We start from the raw sequence: 16,980 nt of genomic DNA on the forward strand, positions 1-16,980 counted from the left end.
TTTAATCTTTCGTCAGTTTTATTGTCAAACGTGACATTAAATCTTAGTATTCACGTCCCTGATTATCAGTGAGGTTGATTGTCTTCAGTGAATTTGTATTTCATCGTCTAGAAATTGCCTGATCAGATACTTTGATCCTTTTGCTATTAAAACTTCTTTTTTATTTATAGGAGCTTTTACGTGTGCTAGAAATTAATCCATTGTCTGATTGTGTGTGTTGGCACGTTTTTCCCAGTCTTCTCACTTACCTTTAATTTTTTTTATTACGTACAATGTTATAATTTTGTTATAGTAAAACCTGCCTTTCACATTCCTGTGCTGATTCTGAGGATTTTGTCTGGTTTAGGTAGGACCGTGTTTGGTTGGTGTCTGGGGCTGCTTTACTGTTCTGAGTCAGGATTGTCACTATGTGCATCTCCTGACATCAGCTTTGTGTCCTCAAGGAGTGGTGACGTGCACCGTTTCTTTTCTGGAGAAATTGTTACCACCTCTGTGTTGAAGAAACGCAGTAATCCCACCCCCCCCCCCCCCCCCCCCCCGCCACACACACACAGCACTACTTTTCTCATTTCTTCCATTGGGCATTTAAAACCTTTCTGTGTCAGAGTGACTTCCCCTGTGTCCACCACCGCCCTGCCCTTTCCCTTGGGTATTGCCGTAGATCTGCTTGTGTGCCTCTGGGAAGAAGCCTCGTGTCCCAGTCCAAAGATCTGGAACATCTCACATCCCAGGGGCTCTCGTGAGGCTGAGTCTACATTTGCCCAGTAGGAAATCTGTTGCGACTCTGGATGTAGAGTTCTCTCTTGTCCAGCAAGAGACTGGGACACAGGATTGAAAATGCGAGAGAGGCTAATGTCCTGGAGGAGACGAGAGCCCCGAGTAAGGGTCCTGGCTCCCTTTTTGTTTGGATCGGAAGGCTTACAAGCGTGATGGACTGGACGTGCACAAAGAGACAGTGGAGTCTTGAACATTAACTCATGGGCGTGGGGGAAAGGGGGTTTTGGAGAGATGCTGTGTTAGGGTTTGTGTCAATGCAAAACAAAATCCTGGCTGTGTGGAAGGTTGTTTACAGCAGACAGGAGGCCCCACCTCTGTTTACCTAAGCTGGCCTAGGGGACTGAAAGGAGAAAGAGGAGCATGCTACCTCAGGGTCAGCAAGGCACCTTTGTTTTGCTAATTAGCTCCGCTCTGGGCAACTTCACCCTGCTGTGGTCTTAAGTCCTGTTTACCTGTTCACCTATTTTGGTTCTTCCTTCCTGTGAAAGCAGCTTTCAGCTATTGTACTAAGTTGGGGGGCATTTCCACCCTGAATACCTAATCTTGTTTACTTCATCTTGGATGTTTTCATCTTCAGATTTCCTATTCCTATACCTTTGTCCTATACTGGGGGCCTTTGCCCTGTTTACCTAATCTCGTTTACCCAAACTTGGGTGTGTTCACCCTGTGACTTTCTAATTCTTTATGCCTTATTAACCCATGGTGCAAGCTCAGGGAATTCCTAAACTTATTCCCCACAGCCATTAGATCTTTTCTTTTCTTTTTTTTTTTTAAGTTTATTTATTTTGAGAGAGAATGCATGTATGCTCGAGGAGGGGGGTGGAGAGGGAGGGAGAGAGAATCCCAAGCAACCTCCACGCTCTCAGCGCAGAGCGCAATGTAGGGCTCCATGACTTGAGCCGAAACCAACAGACGCTCAACTGACTGAGCCCCCCAGGTGCCCCGTAGCCATTGGATCTTTGAATAACTTGGAGGCACGAGATTTAGATCAGCCAGGCCTGCCCTTGTCTGGCTGTGAGGCCTGGACACGTGGCCTCTCCGAGCCTCAGCTTCCTCGTGGAACAGTGGATAACACGATTCCGGGGACTTCCTGCCCCTGTGTTGCACAGTGCCGGGATGTAGCGACCACTGAGAAAATAATCGCCGTTACCTCTTGCCAGAAGCTTTCTTGAAGTTAGCTAGTACGTTACTTTGTATGGAAAAGAATGACGATGCGGTTTTCTTTTTATTGGAAACTGATGGAGGTGTGTTCATTCCCTTTCAGACGGGGGCGAGCGTGCGCGTGGTGAACCAGCTGCTCACCGAGATGGACGGGCTGGAAGCGCGGCAGCAGGTTTTTATCATGGCGGCCACCAACCGGCCAGGTAGGGGGTGCTCCCCATGACTGTCAGCGCTCCACGACACCGGGATTTACATTCATGCCACTAGAGGAGGGTTAAGTTTAGGAAATCCCTTGTTGGCTCATAAGTTGAAATAAAACCTTAGGAAGCTTTTATGCGAGCGATAGTAAAAAAGACTTTTATTGCTTAGATTTGGGGGATTTTTCTGTGTTGGTCCTCGGAAGGTTGTCTCGTTGGCAGAAAACCCAGTGTCCGCTTTTGACCACACAGATGTTATCAGAATTTGTGTCCTGCGGTTTCTCCCAAGCTTATAGGAAACAAGGACCAGGCTCTTCACTGCATGTGAAGGTTGAAGATAGAGTCACAAGGTTTTATACCGGGACCACGTCACCATCCCTGCGGTAACTATTACTTAAAGTTGTTACGAGCTTCATCGGAGCCGAGGGGCTTAGAAAAGGCTCATAACGTCAGCACCCGGCTCTTACTGAGGGTCCCAGAGTCTCTTCCTGTGCTAACTACTCTGCGGTCCTCATGAGCCGCTGTGTCGTAGCCACCCTGCGTGGACACTGGTGTTAACTGTCTGCCACCGTCAAGCTCACAGAATTTGTCTTTCGGGTCTTGTAAGTTACTTTGAAAGGTAAAACCTCCGTGAAATATATGAAGGTTTGTACTTTGACGGCAGTAAAGTACCGTCTCTGGAATCCAGCGGACCTGGGTTTGAGTCCTGGCTACAACTCTTGTTCTCTTACCGGTTCTGTTTCCACCCCCACCCGTGTGACACCGGCCGAGCACCTGTGTCACCCGTGTGACACCGATCACACGGAGCTGGTGTCAGAGCCTGCGAGGCTGCCACCAGGACCCTCGCGCTGCTGACCGGCCAGCTACAGGTGAACCCTCAGGTTCAGTAATTCGCCACGACAGTTAAAGGAATGCAGGAAAGCACCATACAGTTGACCCTTAAACAGCACAGGTTTGAATTACGTGGGTCCACTTACACGCGGCTTTTTCTCGTGAACATGGTGCAGTCCTATAAACGTATTTTCCTTATGGCCCCCGTAATGTTTTTGTTCTCTGCTGTACTTTATGGTAAGAATACAGCGTATGACACAGAGAGCGTGCATGACGTGTGTTAATTTTTATGTTACCGGTAAGGCTTCCAGTCAACAGTAGCCACTAGTAGCGTTTTGGGGAATCAGAAGTTAGTTACACAAGACTTTTGAGCGCGCGGGGCTGGGGGAAGGGGGCAGTCGGTGCCCCTGACGCCCACGCTGTTCAAGGCTCACTGTACTTGAGTTGCTGTTTGTTGTAAAGGATGCACACGCGGCCAGGTGTGGGGGGCAGTGCAGACGTTGGGGGCCCTCTCCCTTTGGAGCCAGGGCACACGCCAGCCTGGGAGAGCGGTGTGCTCGTCAGCAGGACGCTCCCAAGCTCTGCCGCCCAGAGCTTCCCTTGCGGTTGTATGCCTCAGTCGCTGTTGGTCGATGGCCGCGCACTTGAACCTGTCTCCCCAGAGCTGTGGTTCCCACTTCTACCCTCCAACCGCGGGCTTGGTCTTTCTGACAACTGGCCCGCCCTGAAGTTACTATCTCGGGCCGACCTTGGGTTGGTCATTAGCGTAGCAAAAACTCCCGTCCCTGGGGAATGGCAAGGCTGTTTGAAGCTTTCTGACAGGAACCGGGGACAAAGAGCAGAAAGCTTCTTGGTTACACCACCTCCGCTCTGGGCACACGTTACTTCCAGGATAATGCAGTAGAATCCAGTTGGCAGGATGGTCGTAAAGGGCAGTGTGTCTCCCACGGCGTGTGGCAAGGAGCTGTTCAGTAACTACTGCCTCTGCCAAGAGCACGTTTGGTGGCAGCCAGGGCGGCGGTCCCGAGGTCCTACACTCACAGCTGTCCCCGGGGGAATCTGGAAAACCTCACAGATCTCTGTGCAGAATCACACCCTGCGCTTTCTGGTAGACGCAGAGTTTTTCTGAGAGATTTCGAGAAGACACCGTAGTCTGCGATAAGCCTTCCTGTCTTCACCTGGCACTCGCCGTTTTCGTGTTTGGTGATCGTAAACACATATCTTTAGCTTAGTCTCTGTGGACTAGAATGTAACAGGTCCCCCCGTGTCCCTGGGTTTTACGTGAATCCTCGCCTCAAACAGTGCAGGTGCGTGTCCTTTCCCGGTCTCTGTTCACCTCTGAATTCTCTGAATTCTCGGCAGCTCTCCGGATTCTTAGCTGCGAAAGCCTGGGCTGAGTACAGTAGCCTGTGCTGACTTTAGCCATGGTGAGGGAGACAGGAACACGGTGGGCACCTGTGTCTTGTCCCTTCCGGTGTCCCTGAACCTGTTTCCTCTGCTCTGCCCCTCCCCCGCCCCCTTATCCGCGGAAGAGATCTCGCTGCCTTGCTGCCTGCAGAAATCCAAGAGCGGCCCTGTGGGTCACCCGTGTCACCCATGGGCGTGCCTGTGGTGGTTCTCTTCCCTAGTGCGCTGTCCTGCAACATTCTGTTTGTGACTTGTTTTCTCCCCGCTTCCAGAAATCTCTTCCCACCTGATGGCTTTGGCCACATGACAAACTACCACCATACTCAGTGGCTTCAAATCACCATTTTTGCTCTGACCCACAATTTTGTGGGTCGGGGACTCCGGAAGGGCTTGTCCAGAGGTTCGTCTCCGATCCCAGTGCCATCAGCTGGAGTGGCAGGGCCAGAGGACCATCTCCGCGGTGACGCTCCGGCATCTCTGTCCCCTCCTCACGGAGCGTCCCTTCTCCAGGCCTCTCCTGGTGGCATGGGCTCCCGCTGGCAGGATCCCGCATCCTCGTTCTCACGTGACCACAGGGTTCCAGGAGACGAGGGTGGAGGCTGCCATTCCTGCTAGAGGCAGCGCCCGGGGGACAGCAGTGGGGAGGCTGAGGTTCCGGGGCAGGGACGCAGGGCGTGAACACCTGTGGTCGCTCTGACTCTTTGCACACAGGTTTCTTTCCTGACGCGCTCTGTGATCGCACAAGGTGTAGCTCCACCTTTCCGTTTGGTGTTGAAGACCCACCAGGTCAGCGTAAGGCTCTTTAATTTCTCAGCACAGCTTCTCTTCTGCTCATCAAATATTTATGGAGTTTTTACCGTGTGCCTGGTCCTCCTTGGCTTTGGGAATTCAAAGGCTAAGAGTTTGGAAAAATGCTTTGTGTGTACTGTGATTTGGGGCTGGGGAACTTGGGTACATAAGAGACAGACTGGCTAAGAGGGTAGAGAATGACTTGGCGGGGGCGAGGGCGGGGGGGGGGGGGTGGTGCGGGCTGACTTAGGGATGATGGTCCAGGAAGGCTGTTGCAGAGGTGCTATGTGAGCACAGGTACCCAGGGCGTAAGGGGCGAGAGCACCTGGCTGGTGGGGCCCAGACACACCAGCTGCTGCCGCTGGCAACGCACAAAATCGAAGGCAGAGGAAGGAGTCCTGCTGACAGAGGAAAGGAATTTATTTCCGCGAGGCCAACACCAGGGATGAGGAGGGAGCACGGGGCAGGCCGACACCCCCAAGCCGCCCGCCTGGGTAGGATGTGTGTGACGTTCCTCAGGCCCTCCTGGCTGCCCAAGGACTGGGGACAGGATAGAAGACACACGGTTGACTGATAGAGTCTCCATCAGTTTATAAATATCTCGGTAATATTACAAGGAAAAGGCAATTTTATCAATAGCCTAATCTCCAGGAACTCCCTACTGTCTTAGTGATAATACTCTGCTGGAGGGAAAAACAATCTTAGCTTGACAAGAGCTAGGTCTCCAGTATCCTTGAGTCTTCCTTAGCGTACGGAAGTCCTACTGGAAACTTCCCCTGGGCTGCCCCAACTCCACAGTATAGAAGCTGTCACCTGCACTACCCCAGTGCAGCTCTTCCTCCCCATGGGTCCTGTCCCCATGCTTTACTAAAATCACCCTTTTGGTACCAAAGACGTCTTCAAGAATTCTTACTTGGCCATCAGCTCGGAACCCCCACCACCACTCCAAAACCCCATCAGGGAGATGGGAGGCTAGCATCCCAAAAGACTGTCTCCAAAGTGCTGAACAAAGGTCCAGGTTCAGAAAGGAAAGTGTGGGACAAAGTTGGTGGGCACTGAAAGGTTGGTCATCGTCTTGGGGTCAGTCGTGGGTGGGGTCTTGCTGGTGCAGGACAGTCCCTGTTGCTTCAAGGGGTAGTTTCGGTTCCCTCTGGGGATGCTTTGCCTGCTGGGTGTTTCCCTGAATTCAGGAATTTGGAAACAAGAACTTACTCAGAAAGTACAGACTGAGGGACGTCTGGGTGGCTCAGTCAGTTGAGGGTCCGACTCTCGATTTTGGCTTGGGTCATGATCCTGGAGTCATGGGATCGAGGAGCCCGCTTGGGATTCTCTCTCTCTTTGCCCCTCCTCTGCTTACGTGCACGTGCTTTTCCCCTCTCTCTCTCTCTCTCTCTCTCTCTCTCTCTGTGTGTCTCTCCCCCTCTCTCCCTCCCTCCCTCTCTCTCTCTCTCTCTCTCTCTGCCTTCGTGTGGGTCACTTGAACATTTCTTAGAATTCCATTTTGATTTACCTGTTACTTTTGAGTGTATCTCTTTGTAGAGTGGTTTTTGTGGATGAGGCGGTTGTAGAACTGCATACACGTAGCTTCTCACTGTTCACTGATGTCAGCATTTCTTTTGCCAGTTCCAGCAAGGAGTACATGCACTGCCTGCCTTGGAGTTCCTGCACCAGCCCCATTCGGGACTGTCCTCCGTGTCCCTTCTCCACTGTCTCAGAACCTCCTCAGACAGCGTTCTTATTTTTGCCTCAGCTGTGGAATGAAATTTTTTCGAAGTTTATTTATTTATTTATTTTGAGAGAGACAGAGACAGTGTGAGTGGGGGGAGGGGCAGAGAGAGAGCGGGAGAGAGAGAATCCCAAGCAGGCTCCGAGCTGTTAATGCAGAGCCCGATGTAGGGCTGGAGTTGATGACCCGTGAGGTCACGACCTGAGCCGAAACCAAAGTCAGTCGCCTAACTGACTGAGCCCCCCAGGCGCCCCCTGTCAAATAAAATTTTAAAACTTAGGTGGAAAAGGAGGCTTTGTTGTATTTCCAAATTTTTGCTCTTCCCATCGATTTTTCTTTTCTGATGTTCTTAATTTTTTTCTGACATTCCTTTTTGTTTCAGAAACTCCCTTTAGTTGTTCTTTTAGGTGTGTTTAGCTTGTGGCGAATTTTCTTGGTTTTCATTTATCCAAGAATGCCTTGATTTCCGGTTCTTTCTTTCTTGAAGCCTATATGGAGTTCTGGGTTGACAGAACTCTTTTCTTTCAATACCTGTAAATTGGGCCACTTCATGCCAGCCTGCGTGGTTTCTCCCTTCCTTCCTTCCTTCCCTCCTTCCTTCCTTCTTTCTTTCTCTCTTTCTCTCTTTCTTTTCCTATTTTTTTTTTTAATGTTTATTTTTGAGAGAGAGTGGGAGACACAGAATCCAAAGCAGGCTCCAGGCTCCGAGCTGTCAGCACAGAGCCCGACGCAGGGCTCGAACTGACAAACCGTGAGATCAAGACTTAAGCCAAAGTCAGACGCTTAACTGATTGAGCCACCCAGGCACCCCCAGCCCTCATGGTTTCTGGACACAAACCTGCTTTCGTGTGAATGTCCTAACAGTACAGGTAGGGCGTCACTTCCCTCTGCTTGGAAGACTTTTTTTCTCTTTTTTTAAGGTTATTCATTTAGAGAGGGAAAGCGTGAGCGGGCAAGGGGCGGAGAGAATCCCAAGCAGGCTTCATGCTGCCAGCACAGAACCTGAAGAGGGGCTCGATCACACAGATGGCAAGATCATGACCTGAGCCGAAATGAAGAGTTGGATGGTTAAGCCAGCTGAGCCCCCCAGACGCCCCTCTCCTATTTTCCATTTCTGTCATCACTTTTCCCCCTAACTTGTGAGGTGCTGCTTTCTACAAAACAAGGGAAAGAATTGTTCTGTCCCCATCCCGCCCCCCCCCCCCCCCACCTCGCTGCTCTCAAGACCTGTGATGTCCCTTGTGTGATGTGTGGCACACCAGAGTCCACCCCCTGTCCCGGAAATAATCCGCTTCCCTGTGCTCAGCCCCAGGAGACGAAGGTCCCTGGACAAAGTCCACTAAGACCACCGATGCCCTGATTGTCATCTCCTGCGCACATGCACACGTTCCTCCTTCTGGTACCGGCTCCTGTAAAGGACGTTCTCAGAGAGGAACTGTCTGTTCCCGCTGAATCCTCTGTGCCGCTGGTTAAAAACACTCCTGCAGACAGGTATACCCAGATAGCCACACCAACCGGGTAGGGTCTCTACTGCTCAGCGGGGGTCTGTTTCCTACAGTAGCAACACGGGATCCAGAAGGAGTTTCTGCTCTCTGTGCAGCTCTGTTGAAAAATTAAATCTGTAAATTATGACACACAGAAGTGTAAACTTCTGGACAAGGATTAGGTCTGCGGTTTTATGTTTGAGAGAAAGTTCCTAGTTCAGAGTCTCTATCCATTGTAATAAGCCCTTAGTAGTTTTTTGTCAGGCGACTCGATGGGTGGCAACAAAGAAGAGATTTATTCCATTACACACAGTAAGATATTCAGCCACTTAAAGTTCCAAGTAAAACCTTCCCTTTTGTGTCCAGTCTGAATGGCCCTGGATCGTTGTTAAATTCTCTTTGAGTTGGTGCCGTGTTCCGACCTGTGTATCTCGCCCTTTGGCACAATGCTTCCCTTGTAAAAGTAACCTAGGCCCTGGCATCATTTCTGCTGATTCTCAGGAACCGTAAATAATAAAACTCAGTATTTGTTTTGTGAATTGTAAGAAGAGACCTACTCCTGTTCCGTGAAGGTCGTCTGATCTTGCGGTAATTTTCATAGACATAGTATTGATGGTCTTGTTAGTCCAGTTTCTAAGTCTCTGAGAAAATGGCTTTATTGAGATCTATAATATGCCATAAATTTTACCCATTTTAAGTACACGATTCAGTGGTCTTGAGGATATTAACAGACTTGTGCAGCCATCCCAACAGCCTGATTTGAGAACATTTCTGTCACCCTCAAGAGGATCTGTGCGTGTTAGCTGCCCCTCCCCATCCGTCCCCACCTGCAGCACTGTCTCCCTAGGCCTCCGCTTCTGTGTGTAAGTGGAGTCACACATGTGGGCTGCGGGGTGTGCCCTCTCCCGCTCGACGTCCTGTGTTCAAGGCGCATCCGTGTGGCGGTGTCAGTACTCCGTTCCTCGTACTGCTGGATGACGTTCTGTCGTGTGGACGTACAACGTTTCACCCATTCTCCAGCTGATGGACATTTGGGTCGTGTCCACTTTAGGGCTGTTGTGAACCTCCGCGTACAAGGTTTCGTGTGGCCGTATATCATAATTTCTCAGGAGGTAGATACCTAGGAGTGGGGTCTGTGGGCCACATGGTGACTCTGTGTTTAACACTTCAGGAAGCAGCCAGACTTTTCCAGAGAGGCCCAGCGTTTTCTGTTCCTGCCGATAATTATAACAAAGCCGAGTGTGGGAGTTCGGATTTCTCCACACCCTCAACACTTGTTACAACCTTTCTAGTTGATTACAGCCATTCCAGTGGGTGTGAGGTACTGTAGTGTCTTCTTTCGAGAAATACCTGTTTGAATCCTTCACCCATTTTTTTTTAGTTGGGTCATGCCTTGTCATTGAGCAGTAAGAATGATTAATTCTAGGGGCGCCAGGGTGGCTCAGTCGGTTAAGGGGCCGACTCCGGCTCAGGTCATGGTCTCACGGTTTGTGAGTTCCAGCCCCGAGTTGGGCTCTGTGCTGACAGCTGAGAGCCTAGAGCCTGGAGCCTGCTTCCGATTCTGTGTGTGTGTCTCTCTCTCTCTGCCCCTTCCCGACTCGTGCTCGGTCTCTCTCTCCCTCAACAATAAACAAATATTTTTAAAAAAAAATTCTTTTTAAAGAATGACTAATTCCAGATACAAATCCACAGCCAGGTGTATGATTTGCATGTATTTTCTCCCAGCCTATGGCTGTCTTTTCACTTTCTCGCTGGTGTAATTTGAAGAACAAAAGTTTTAAATTTTGGTAAAGTCCAATTGATAGATTTTTAATCACATGCAATTTGTGTCCTGTCTCAAAAACTCATTGCCTGATTCAGGGTCACAAAGATTAACCCCCGTGTGTGGTGGACGTACAACGTTTCACCCATTCTCCAGCTGATGGACATTTGGGTTGTGTCCACTACTAAGGGCTTATTACAATGGATAGAGACTCTGAACTAGGTTTTACGCTTACAGTGCTCACACTTCGATCTTAGGTTCATGTTGAGTTAATGTTTGTGTGCTCTGAGGAAGGGGTCCCGATTCACCCTTTCGCACGTGGACATCCACTTGCCTCGGCACCATTTGTGGCATCCTCTCCCCGTTGAATTGTTGGGGCACCTCTTGGAAATCGGGGGTCCGTTTGCAGCAAGAGGGAGTTTTTCCTGAAGTTGGAAGTCACTACCTTTAGCTCTTAAACGCCAGCTTTTTTTGGTACTCGGGGGGAGAGCAGTGCTTCCTCACCAGCGGATGGAAGGGAGGGCTCTTCACGCATCCTCCTTGTTGGCGAGTGCGCGGATTTTGTCTTTACAGCGGTGGGACTTGGGCTGACTTCTTCACTGCGGATGTGAGAATTATCTTGACTCCGAAGACTCCATCTGTGCCACATCGAGGTGGGGAGCCACTTAGCAAGCTGGAGCAGTACTCCCAGGGCGAGAAGTTAGTGTTCTCAGCAGCTGATGGCTGGGGTGTGGAAGTGTCCTCAGTTGACAGGACCTGTTAATGGACTGGCTGTGGACGTGAGTGAGTGGAGCCCGGCCACGCCTCCAGGTCTCGGCCGGAAAGACTGGAAGGATGAGCTGGCCTCAACCAAGGCAGGAGAGAGCATGGTTGCCCCGTTCGGGGAGGACATGGGACACATGGGAGAAGATCGGGGCGTGTGTGAAGTGTGTCACGTCCAAGATGGCTCTCTGTCACAGGGAGGTGCCGGTGTGCGCCTGCTTCTCACTTTCTAAAACGCCCATTCCTTGCGCTCTTTCCCTTTAGAGGACGATAGGAGTCCTTTTCCCTTTATCGTCCTCTAAAGTGTAAGAAGCTGCTTGGTACCTACGAGCTCTAGACACACAGCACTGGATTTTCTTTGAGAGATGGTGTAATGCATCGAATTTTGGAAAAGTTTTTGATAGAGCGGTAGTTTGCCATCCCATAGGAAGATCTGTATAAAGTGCTTGGTGGGGGTCCTGGCTGGCTCAGTCTGAGGGCCTGCGACTCGATCTCGAGGTCATGAGTTCAAGCCCCATATTGAGTATAGAGATTACTTAAAAAATAATAAAATCTTTAAAAAAAAAAAAATAAAGTGCTCAGGGTGCTTTTTACTCGAAATGAAGTAAGTAATTCCTTAAAATAAACTAATAAATAAATTTGTAATAAACTAAATATGGTGCTTGTCAGAGATATTAAATGATTATAAAATTCCTAAACTAAGTGCCTTCTAATTATGATCGGGATTGTTTACATCAGGCTTCATTTTTGAGCATGCAGCTCTGACTTTTAATATCTACTCGTATATTCAAGTTAAAAGATGTTTCCACCATTTGGTATTGGCATAGACACAGACGTACAGATCATTGAAACATGATAGGACCTACCTATAAAATACCTATAAAAATATTCCCCCACGTATCTGGATGATTAGTTTTTGGGGGGTTGTTGTTGTTGTTGTTGTTGTTGTTTCCTGCTGCAAAAAGCTTTCCTGTTTCCATTTGGTCCGTGGCGTGGGATCAGGCTCCAGGGTGTTGCAAAGCTGCCTGGTGGCCACAGAGAGAGGCTCGGGCACCAGCCCTGGCATCCGGGGGCTGCCGGAGGGGCCCCTCACGGGCTGCTGGGCTCCAGGGACCCCGAGTCATGCTGGCAGGTGAGCCTTTCCAAGAGATGCCGGCCTTGCCCAGCCTGGGGAGGGGGGCAGCCGGCCTGCGGAGGTGAGTCAGGGGGTCGCCCATCTTCCTGATGAGTTTCACCTCCGTCTAGGAAGTGCTTCTCCTGGAAGTCACGGCACTGGGGGTCTGCGCGGGCCAGACCCAGGGCGTGTAGATCCAAACGGGCCTGGTCCAGACCAGGGCGGCTTCCGTGGCATCCAGGCTTTCACCCCCTCATCCCGGCACCTCTTCTGCACGTCTCGGAAGAGGGCGCGGCTGCCGTGCTGGTTTTGCACCTTCAAGAGACGCTCAGCACCCTCCCGCTTCTCCTTAGCCAACTCGTGGGAGAAGCGGTCCACACCCTCCAGAGCCACATCCTCCCGGTGGAAATAGGAGCCCAGAGAGAGGGAGGGGTAGGCGGCCTGCGGGTGCGCGTGGACCAGGACGTTGACGGCGGCCTCCACCTCGGTGGGATAATTCTGACGAACCTGGCAGCTCATGGTTGATCGGTAACGAGGAGCTGAGTTCAGAATAGGGTGTTGTCCGGTCCCGGAGGCAGAGGGTCTGGATAATTGGGTTTTTATAGAACACGAAGGCCATGCAGTAGAGAAAGAATAGCGTTTTAAACAAATAGTGCTGGGACAGTGAGATATGTGGGAAAAATAACCTTTAACCTGTTAGAAGCCACATGAAAAATTAACCCAAAATGGATCAAAGACCAATGAAAAGTCACATCTGTAAAACTCCTGGAAGGAGGCAGAGGAGAAGTGTTTTCTACCTTGGACTAAGCAAAGATCTTTTAGGTATGACATCAGAAGCACAATGTTTTAGAGCAAAAGGATAAATTGAACTGCTCTTCACAAGGACAAGCCACACAGACGTGGAGGCAACATTTACAGAATGTGTCTCTGATGAAGGATCTGTATCTGCAGCACGCGGTGGATTCCCAAAACTTAGCAAAAGAAAAACATGAAAAATCAGCTAAGGACTGCACAGATGTTCACTGCAGTAGGGATCCCGGCGGCAGATAAATATGGGAATGTGCTCGGCATCTGGTCGTCAGGGAGATGCAGGTGAAGGCCGCCGTGAGAGACTACTACAAACCCTACATTAACCAGGGCACCGGGGCGGGGGTTGGGGGGTGCTCGGTGTGTTGAGCATCTGACTCTTCATTTTGGCTCAAGTCATGATCCCACGGTCATGGGACTGAGCCCCACATCGGGCTCTGTGCTGGGCAGGAGCCTGCTTGGGAATATCTTCCTCTGTCCCTGCCCCACTCGTGCTCGCTCTCTGAAAAAAAAAAAAAGAACTAAAATTAGAAAGATTGTACAAGCAATTGTAGGGGATGTAACATGGCACAGCTAGCTTGGAAAACGCTCTGTCGGATTCTTTAAGACCAGCACATCCTACAGTGTGATGTTGCCACACACGGAGGGACTCACCAGAGAGAACGAGAAACTCACGCAAACACATGTCCCCGTGTGCTTCTGGTGGGCCAGAACTGGAAACCACATGTTCATCAACAGAAGAATGAATACTTCTTTCTGTCCTGAAATCGAGGCGTATCCATACAGTGGAATACTGCCCGGCAATACAGACAGGATAAGTACTGACACGCACAGGAACTTAGGTGAATGTGGATAATTGTGTTGAGTAGAAGAAAGCAGAGCACATAGAACGTGCTTGCACTTTCATGGGGTCGGGGAAGAGCAGGAGAGAAAGGTCACAGGGGGGTCCTCTGTAAGTTTTTAAACTGCAAAGGTCTCCTGACACCTGAATGTGTGGGGCCCTTTGCCCTGTAGAGTAAGATGGCGCCCAGGCGCGTGGGGCAGCGCTCCATCACGATGCCGCGAGTGTTGTGCAGTAATCTTTCTTTCCCCATTTCCGAGTAGTTTATCCTCGCATCTTGAAAGTCCAGTAGCTTGTCGAACATTGAAAAATCACTGAATTAAGTATTTAGCTTCCCCGAGGTAACTGAAGAACAAAACTAAACAAAATCAGAATTTCAGCTCTAAAGAACTCTGCTTCTTTATGGAAGAATAAATTAATGGTTAAGTCTCAATACGTGCATTAGAAAACACGAGTCCCATCATTTCTAGGTGTGTCTGTACACGAACAAAGGTCTTCTTATTGTGAGCTTTGGGAAGCTTCTCTGGAATGATTGAGGGACCATTAGAAGTGATTAGGCTTAAGAAATGGGCTCTTTGTTCCTAATGAACTTCAGTGTCAGGCAGTTTGGGACTTGGTCTTTGCTACTGGTACCAAGAAAATGGTGGGCACAAAGGAGGGTGGAACTTTCTTCTGGGGGACTCAGGGAGGGCTTCCTGGAGGAGACCTTGTTTGAAAATTCCAGTAGTGTAAATGAGGAAGAAAGCGTTTCAGAGGAAGGAACCACTGAGAGCAAAGAGGAGGAGGCTTGAGGCTTCAGGTTGTTTCAGGAACAGCAAGAGGTCTGGTCAGTGGGGTGTGGGAGTCAAGGAGAATATGACAGAGGGCACCAGAAAGGGCGCGGTCAGGTCTTGAGGGCCTGCCTGCCGTGGTGACAGATGTGGGCTAGTTCTGCAGGCACCACACAGGGTCCCAGAGTGGGGAAGTGGACACACGGGACCAGTGAGGAGCCCCCCTCAGCCCTGACTGAGGGCAGGGTCGGGAGAAGGCGCCCATTCAGAGGGGAGAGAGAGGCCTGGAGCCAAGCGGGTTTGGCCAGGAAGGTGGGTGGGCTTTTCTTAAGGATATACTTTGATGTGCAGGAGTTTTTAATAAGTCTAGTTTATCAGTTTTTTCTTTTCAAAAAAAGTGCTCTTCCCACCTCTCACGTTAATTGTATTATTTAAAAAGATTCTGGGGGCGCCTGGGTGGCGCAGTCGGTTAAGCGTCCGACTTCAGCCAGGTCACGATCTCGCAGTCCGTGAGTTCGAGCCCCGCGTCGGGCTCTGGGCTGATGGCTCGGAGCCTGGAGCCTGTTTCCGATTCTGTGTCTCCCTCTCTCTCTGCCCCTCCCCCATTCATGCTCTGTCTCTCTCTGTCCCAAAAATAAATAAAAAATGTTGAAAAAAAAAAATTTAAAAAAAAAAAAAAAAAGATTCTGTTTTATGAAGTCTTGACTCTCCGTTCTTCTCCAGATATCATTGACCCTGCAATCCTGCGCCCAGGACGCCTGGACAAAACACTTTTTGTGGGTTTGCCGCCCCCAGCGGATCGCCTGGCCATCCTGAAAACCATCACCCAAGTGAGTACAGGAAATGGTGTATTTGGGGTGTGTTTGTCTCATTGCAGATACAGACTAGCATCTGTTGCTTTCAATATTTGCTCGGCTATCTCCCAAAGACAGATTTTGATCATTGAAGAGACTGTGCATTCTTTGTTATTTGCTTAAAATGACAGGGATATTTGTTAAGTTTTGAGTTAAATGCTCAACTGATATAACTGAGATTTTACTCTGATCATATTATTTTGTTCTTTTTTTAATTTTTTTATATAAAATTGTTTTTAATGTTTTTTTTTAATTTTTTTTTAACGTTTATTCTTGAGAGAGAGACAGAGACAGAGTGTGAGTGGGGGAGCGTCAGAGAGAGAGGGAGACACAGAATCCGAAGCAGGCTCCAGGCTCAGAGCTGTCAGCATAGAGCCCGACGCGGGGCTCGAACTCACAAACTGTGAGATCATGACCTGAGCTGAAGTCAGATGCTTAACCGACTGAGCCACCCAGGCGCCCCCCCTTTTTTTTGGTGTTTTGTTTTGTTCTTTTAGATCTTTGATTGTTACTTTACAGAAATTGTCTTTAGAGGGATTTGAAATGGAATAGAAACTTTTGGACAATAAATACAAGCCCATTATAAATATCCAGAGAAAAACTGAGTTTTGAAACCACAGTGTTGAGTCTGTCCTCCATGCTGATGTGTACCATCTTTTTTTTCTTCTTTTTTTTTTTTAACGTTTATTTATTTTTGAGAGAGAGATAGAGTGTGAGCGGGGGAGGGGCAAAGGGAGAGGGAGACACAGAATCCGAGCTGTCAGCACAGAGCCTGACTCAAGGCTCAAACTCACAAACCATGAGATCATGACATGAGCTGAATTTGGACGCTTAACTGACTGAGCCACCCAGGTGTCCCTCTTTTCTTCTTTTTAAGTAAACTCTACATCTACAGTTAAGCGTCCGACATCGGCTCAGGTCATGATCTCTCAGTTCATGAGTTCGAGCCCCGCATGTGCTGGGGCTCAGAGCCTGGACCCTGCTTCCGATTCTTTGTCTTCCTCTCTCTCTGCCCCTCCCCACTCACGCGCGCTCTCTCTCTCTCTCTCTCTCTCTCAAAAATAAACATTAAAAAAATGTTCTTTAATAGTTTATTCATTCTGCTATGTTCCTTGAGTTCTTTCTTTGATTAAGAATGCCTGGGTGGCTCAGTCGGTTAAGCGTCCGACTTCGGCTCAGGTCATGATCTCGCGGTCCGTGAGTTGGAGCCCTGCGTTGGGCTCTGTGCTGGCAGCACGGAGCCTGGAGCCTGTTGCAGATTCTGTGTCTCCCTCTCTCTCTGATCCTTCCCCGTTCGTGCTCTGTCTCTCCCTGTCTCAAAAAACAAATAAACGTTAAAAAAAATTAAAAAAAAAAAAAAAAAAGAATGCCTGCTGGTTGTTGGGGCACCTGGGTGACTCAGGTAAGCATCCGACTTCGGCTCAGGTCTTACAGCTCTTGGGTTCGAGCCCTGTGTCGGGCTCTGTGCTGACAGCTCAGAGCCTGGAGCCTGCTTCGGATTCTGTGTCTCCCTCTGTCTCTGCCTCTTCCCTGGTCACACTCTGTGTCTCTCTCTCAAAAATAAATAGACATTAAAAAAGTTTTTTTAAGTCTTTCAAAGAATGTCTGTTGGTTGTTACTATACTTATGACATAGTAGCCGGAATTGAGTTTTTCTTGGTCATACAGTCTTTCTTCCTGGTCTTTGTAGAAATTACAA

General features: G+C 49.4%; 1 protein-coding gene across 4 annotated transcripts in view; it reads left to right on the top strand.

Moving 5' to 3' along the window:
* The window catches only part of NVL (nuclear VCP like), a 92,251-nt gene that overhangs the window by 45,252 nt on the left and 30,019 nt on the right, over window positions 1-16,980 (top strand). For all 4 annotated transcript variants that reach the window (XM_086693913.1, XM_086693912.1, XM_025926285.2 and 1 more), the window contains 2 exons: window positions 2,042-2,141; window positions 15,152-15,258. In XM_086693913.1, coding sequence (XP_086550039.1) covers window positions 2,042-2,141; window positions 15,152-15,258 — 207 coding nt within the window. The remainder of the gene's footprint in view (window positions 1-2,041; window positions 2,142-15,151; window positions 15,259-16,980) is intronic.

Source organism: Puma concolor, chromosome E4, assembly GCF_028749965.1.
Source record: "Puma concolor isolate L17-30 chromosome E4, mPumCon1.1.hap2, whole genome shotgun sequence".
NCBI lineage: Eukaryota > Metazoa > Chordata > Mammalia > Carnivora > Felidae > Puma > Puma concolor.